Source organism: Ctenocephalides felis, unplaced genomic scaffold (assembly GCF_003426905.1).
Source record: "Ctenocephalides felis isolate EL2017-DRISC unplaced genomic scaffold, ASM342690v1 CF-g0.4_SCAFFOLD_01170, whole genome shotgun sequence".
Lineage (NCBI taxonomy): Eukaryota > Metazoa > Arthropoda > Insecta > Siphonaptera > Pulicidae > Ctenocephalides > Ctenocephalides felis.
Genome location: NW_020537324.1, coordinates 68,328,000 through 68,334,293, shown reverse-complemented (window position 1 = coordinate 68,334,293; position 6,294 = coordinate 68,328,000). Strand labels below are relative to the sequence as shown.

At 27.9% G+C, this 6,294-nt stretch overlaps 2 protein-coding genes across 2 annotated transcripts in view; one reads left to right on the top strand and one right to left on the bottom strand.

The window, feature by feature from the left end:
- Positions 1 to 775: 775 nt before the first annotated feature.
- Positions 776 to 3,233, bottom strand: LOC113367584 (gastrula zinc finger protein XlCGF62.1-like). The gene is made up of 4 exons (XM_026609178.1): positions 3,147 to 3,233; positions 2,920 to 3,066; positions 2,266 to 2,649; positions 776 to 1,219 (listed from the first exon to the last, which is right to left on the bottom strand). The coding sequence occupies exons 2-4, from the start codon at positions 2,983 to 2,985 to the stop codon at positions 776 to 778; spliced, it is 894 nt and encodes a 297-aa protein (XP_026464963.1). The 5' UTR covers positions 2,986 to 3,066; positions 3,147 to 3,233.
- Positions 3,234 to 4,035: 802 nt separating this feature from the next.
- Positions 4,036 to 6,294, top strand: part of LOC113367583 (adhesion G protein-coupled receptor A3-like) — a 6,378-nt gene continuing 4,119 nt past the window's right edge. The window contains 9 exon segments of the mRNA XM_026609177.1: positions 4,036 to 4,124; positions 4,186 to 4,401; positions 4,467 to 4,686; positions 4,748 to 4,880; positions 4,953 to 5,183; positions 5,247 to 5,416; positions 5,926 to 6,046; positions 6,049 to 6,117; positions 6,183 to 6,277. Coding sequence (XP_026464962.1) covers positions 4,036 to 4,124; positions 4,186 to 4,401; positions 4,467 to 4,686; positions 4,748 to 4,880; positions 4,953 to 5,183; positions 5,247 to 5,416; positions 5,926 to 6,046; positions 6,049 to 6,117; positions 6,183 to 6,277 — 1,344 coding nt within the window.

The window sequence follows — 6,294 nt, the reverse complement described above, 5'->3', positions numbered from 1 at the left end:
CAGGGATAAATATATCTAACATAAAGCTTATATACTTATTTAACTTAATACTTAAGTAATTTAATTAACACAGTCAATGCAAAAATTTAGTATTATATTCTCATCCTAATTAAAATATTTTTTGCTGATAAAAAATTGCTTATTGCATTACAACGAATTAAAATTCATAATAAGTCATTTTTGCATAGTTTAGAAACAAAATACATTTCAAGTCTTTATTATAAACGTCATACCAATTGATATTAAAATGTTGTTGTAAAAAATTCTCTAATTAGAGAACAAGTCAGTGATGGGCAAATAAGTAACAGATTATAATATTTTATTGCAGCAATCGCAGTTATTAGAGGATAGCTAGGAAAAGTATAGTGAATAATAATAATTCATTTGATTTATGGATCACCAAGTTGATAGTATAAAGTCAAGTCAATACAACACATAGGAGAATTGAAAGCTGTAAACAAATTTAGAGAATAAAGAGATGAATAAAAACTAAATAAATAATATGGCAAATAACCATAGATGATTAAGAAATTCAGGATGCACAATTTAATAATCATTCATCATAAAGTATATTTATGATACCATATTTTCTTCTATAACAACTTCATTTAATTCTACAATTGCATTTTCACTATCATTACATGGTTCATTTTGACGATTTTATTCTTTTCATGCAATTTCATATGCGATCGCAAGCAATGAGCTTGTGCAAAGCCTTTGTTGCATATCGTACATAAATGTGGTCGTTCACCAGTATGCGTTTGTGTGTGAACTTTTAATGCATATGGTCTTGCAAATGCTTTTTGACATATTTGACAAACATAAGGCTTTTCTCCTGTATGGACCTTTTATGAACTTTCAATCTACAACTGTTCCTGAATTTCTTATCACAAAAGGGGCACTCAAAAGGCTTCTCACCTGAGTGTGTACGTTTATGTAATGTAAAGATGCTGCTATATCTATATTTTGCACCACATATATTACAAATATATGGATAAGAATTTGAATGTAGTCTCATATGGATTTCCAGATCGCAATTTTGTTTGAATGTTTTACCACATTCAGTACATAAGAATGGTCGTTCTCCAGTATGAGAATATTTATGAGACTCATAGCTGCGATATTGTGAAAAATCTCTACCACAAATATCACAATGGTATTGTTTACCTGTTCTATGGTAATTCATGTGACGATTGTAATGTGTTTCTGATACACATTTCTGTAACAGAAAAAAATCTATGAATATTAAAATAATGATGTGAAATCTAAAGGGCACCCATTAGTTATGTGGCAATTTTTATGTTAGCTAATGCATTTGAAATACAAATTTAGTTATCGTTACGGTGAAATGTAAAAAAATCGTTGCTTTTTTTTTGTTAATTTTGCTGTTTTATATCAATGCATCGAAAACAAACATAATCAACTTTAGAATGTTGTTGACAAACGGGATTGTGGCATTTTACGCAGAAAAATCGAGTTTTGCGTTTAGTCTTTTCGTTTTCGGCATGTAAACAGATTTCACAAAGCTTTTTCTTTTCAAGTGTTGTCGGGCCGCTTCCGTTAGCAACATATGCTTCATGAATCTGAAATAATATAATGAAGATAAATGAAAAAAGCGGCGCCTTCAAATTTAATATGAAATTCAAATGAAAACGAAATGAGGTGCATCGCCTTTGAAATGAGATGTAAAACTCAAAGTGAAAATATAATTTCAATTGAACTGCGTACTAATGGCTACAGGTTTGCCACAAAAAAGGTTTTGAACTCAGTATGGGTAGAAAAATTGTTGATTATGTGCGCATTATTCATCTGATTCATTGTTTGCGATAACCAATAAGTTTGATAGATTTTCAAGGCATTTTCATATGTGTGCGTGTAAATACTAACATTCATGTTACAATACACCTAGCAAATAATACATAAAACGCAGTTTGAATAGAAAATACCAGAAAAAAAGACAAAAGACTGATCAAAACTCATCATATTTCATGCAAAATGTATGGGTGGTCTAGACAGACCACTCCGACCATTTTAAGTATAAAAAAATTAATATCCTTATAATTATCTGACAGCTAATGAAATTTTAGGAAATGTCAAGAAATTTCAAGTCGATAGGATTACTAGAAAATATATTTTTTTAAATTGAAGTCGGAAAAAGTCTGGCCAGACCACTCCAACCGACAGAGGGTTAAATTCCAACATATGATTTTTAAAAATAATTAAGATTTATTAAAATCATAGCTGTAAAAGCAGAAGAAAACTTACTTTATTGCATATAGAACAAATTAGCTTTGCTTCATCAAGTGTTGCACTTCCACTATGATTTCGTATAACATGTAGATCCAATGATGTCTTTAATTTAAATTGCCTTTTACATTGTGTACAATTATGCTTTTTTGCTCCTTCATTTACATTGATCAACTTATTATTTTTAACAGCCTTTGATTTTTTTTCTGATATTGGTTCATCTTTAGGATCATTAGATTCTATTTTGTGATCTTCTAATTTTTCAAATTGATCACTAATTGGATCTTCCAAAATTGCCACTACATTATTTGTTAATAATTCATCATCACTGATTTCAACATATTCATCTGTAGCTTCAAAACCATTCTCATCAAAATCAATTTTATCATTTTCATAATCAACCTAAGAATATATTTCAATTAAATCTTTGCGCAAAATAGACAAACATGGAAAAACAATAAGAGCTGTATCTATATCGATACATTTAGATAGTAGATACAAATGGCATAATTTAGAGTAAAGAATTGTAATTTAAAGTAAAATAATAAATATTTTACTAATTATTGATCTGATTTAGATTAATGTAAGTTTTAAGAGAAATGTTTTACTATTGCAAATTGTCCTGCCTAGTAACATGCAGTAGAAATATATAGGTCTTTTAACATTTAATACCTCGGACTGTGTAGTTTCAATTTGCTCAAACTGTTGTTTCAATAGTCTTTCATTTTTCTCGCACATTATACGGAAAGAATAAGCGCTCTCTATTATATTGATACAAGATTTACAAATATGTTGAGGAAATCCATCATCACGATTAATCTACAAATAAATTTATGCAGATTTAGATAAATATAAAGTGAGAGATATATTGTATAAGTGAACAAAAATGAGATATATACTTCTAAATCAGCACAAGTGAGCAAAAGATCCCTGAGGCTTAAAATTTTTTACATATCATGCCTCGTGTGAATAATGATTTCATGTCGAACCCATCCTTCAGACAACTCCTGCATGTTTCGTTTGTCATTTTTATTTAATTTTTAAGAATTAGTTAAACATGAGGCAAACAACCATTACTTGACAGCAGAATATTTTGATTGGGATGATTGGTTTTATTTTGTGCTGTTTTTTAAGTTGCGAACTTGTGAAAGAGATTGTCAACCATAGATGAAAGATGTAAAAGATTGGATGTTCAATTCGATTTAACAAGGCGAGGATGATCTATATTATGATTGTTAGTACTCTATGGCATCAGGACATTTGACGTTTTGTTTATATGTTTAATTTTTTAAAGAAATGCTTTATTTTATTTATTATGTATGAAATCCTTCTCAAAATACAATTTTTATACATTAAATTAATATATTTTACCTATATGCGGTACACAATTATATAAAATAAGTTTAGAAATATGTTTTATGTAGATAAACATATTGTTTATTTGAAAGGTTTTGCTTTTGTAAACAAATAAATATGAAACCAAGGCAAGGCTTATTTTATCATTTACGGAAACTTTAATTAATTTTTGATTATAAAATTATTAATAATGTAAAAAATATCATTTATAATAATGTCTTGTACATTACAGGTTGTGTGGATCTCAAGACACTTGATTGTGTTAAAGCTAAAAGCAAAATGAAACCGACAACGTGCAAAGAATTACTATTTTATCTATTAATTATCATAAACATTTTTTACACAATAAGTTCTGAATGTCCACAACAATGTATATGTGATAAAAAAATCAAACAAACCATCACAGATGGAATACAATCTGAAAAATATTACATGAAAGTTAAATGCAATTTATTAAGTGAAGATGTTGATAATTTACAAAAAATTAACTTTGGCGATTCTGCTTTAGATATAATTCATTTGTAAGTTTGTAACTCATATTATGTATTCAGTATTTTGTTTATATCATTTTCTTTTTTTCAGAGATTTAAGTGAAAATCAACTGACCAAGTTAGATAATTTTTCATTCTCAAATTTAACCAATTTAAAAAGATTGGATTTATCAGCAAATCTTGTACAAAACTTAGATAAAAAGTATTTTCAAAGTATGAAGAATTTAGAAAAATTAATTCTTAGGCAAAATCAAATAAAATCTATACCACAAGGAACATTTCAAAACTTGCTGTCGTTAAAACAACTGTAAGTTAAAATAATTTTACTATAAGAAATGGTTTGGCAAATGTAATTAATTTTATTATTTGCAGAGATTTATCAGCAAATCCTTTGAAATGTGATTGTGATCTAATTTGGATATTAGACTGGGCACAAAGGAATTCTGTGAAATTATCACCAGGGCCAAAATGTCAAAGTCCTTCAGATTTCAAAAATAGTTCTTTAAAGAAATTAAAAGTCGGTATAGATATGCATTGCGAGACGCCTATCACTCAGCAAAATCATGTTCAATTGAACCCAAGATACAATCAGGTATTAATTTATTTTAACGATCAATTTAGTTCCTTCTTAAATGCGTATATTATTGTTTCAGGTTGTTTTTGAAGGTGATTCTTTGCAAATACATTGTTTAATAAGCAGTAAATACAATACTGATGAAAATTTAGATCAAAACACAATATCTCCTTGGAGTTGGACACCGCATAATTCAAAACAATTCTCAATAGGTATTATTAATATACCTATAAATCTCCATTATTAGATTGAAACCTAATAATTCAAATTATTATTTGTTTTAGACATTAAATATAACGATCTTGCGAGTATGTTTCCAGATATAAACATAATTAATAGATTTGTATCCGATGGTGGAATCATTGATTCACGTCTAGATATTGAAAACATTCGTCACAATCAATCTGGACAATTTTCTTGCAAAATGGTATCACCCAAAATGAATGTCTCCAAAAGTCTTGATGTAGTTGTTATTTCGAATGAAACAAAATATTGTCAAACAAACACCACAAAAGGTCAGTACATACTTCTATTTCTTACCATATCACAATTGACTTTCAAAATATGTATCTGTACAGATAATAAAGGCATATATACTTGGCCTGCTACGGTTGTTGGTAACAACGTAGTTTTAAGATGCCAAGGACAAAGTAGCGGTCAAGCATTTGCAACTCATTATTGTTCTGTTAATGGGAATTGGTCTGGTTTGAACACGAGAGGTTGTCCATATGTGAACGAGATAACAAAGGTATTTGAATATTTTTGATCAGTTATTGTATTTTAATTTACGTTGTTTTAGCAACAGCAAATTTGAAATGTTTCTTATGGTATAGATTTTTATCTGATTTGCCTCAGAATAAATTTTTCCAAACTCTGCATATATTGCTAATACTTCTTATATCATTTGTACAAGATTTGCTGATAAATCCCATTTTTTAATTGGTTAAATTTGAGAATATAAAATTATCTAACTTGGTCAGTTGATTTTCACTTAAATCTCTGATAAATAGAAAATAATATAAAAAAATTACTAATACTAATATATAATATGAGTTACAAACTTACAAATGTATTATATCTATAGCAAAATTTCAAAAATTATTTTTTGTAAATATCAACATCTTTACTTTATACATATTGCATTTAATTTTTATGTAATATTTTTCTGATCGTATTCTGTCTGATTTTTTGACTGATTGCATAACAATTATATATGATAATTACTATATCACATTATAACAATATACCATATTTCAGATACTAGAACAATTCGCAAAGGTCAACTTAAGTCTGACAAGAAATACTATAGTAGAAAGTTCACGAGTCTTAAGGAATTTAACTTTGGTATCTGCAGCTAATATAACAAAATATAATGATCCGATGATGTAGTTTTTATTGTGCATACCTTTCATAATTATATTGAATATTTGTCCCAAGAAAAGGAATTAGGTATGCTATAAAATGCTAATAAATGGACAATAATATAATAATGATTTATGTAATGTTTATTGCAGGACCTATACTAATAGATATAGCCAGTGAGCTTATGAAATTCCCAAAACATATTTTAAATGCAGCTCAAAGACTTAATAATTCTTGTACTGAACTTGTAAGAGATTTAGAACT

What these genes read in the sequence shown, in the direction of transcription:
- LOC113367584 (XM_026609178.1), bottom strand. Translation starts at nt 2,985, where the DNA reads ATGTGCGAGAAAAATGAAAGACTATTGAAACAACAGTTTGAGCAAATT. An exon ending in TTGAAACTACACAGTCCGAG is followed by an intron (nt 2,650 to 2,919) that starts GTATTAAATGTT and finishes ATATATTCTTAG; the next exon opens with GTTGATTATGAAAATGATAA. An exon ending in TTTGTTCTATATGCAATAAA is followed by an intron (nt 1,220 to 2,265) that starts GTAAGTTTTCTT and finishes TTTCTGTTACAG; the next exon opens with AAATGTGTATCAGAAACACA.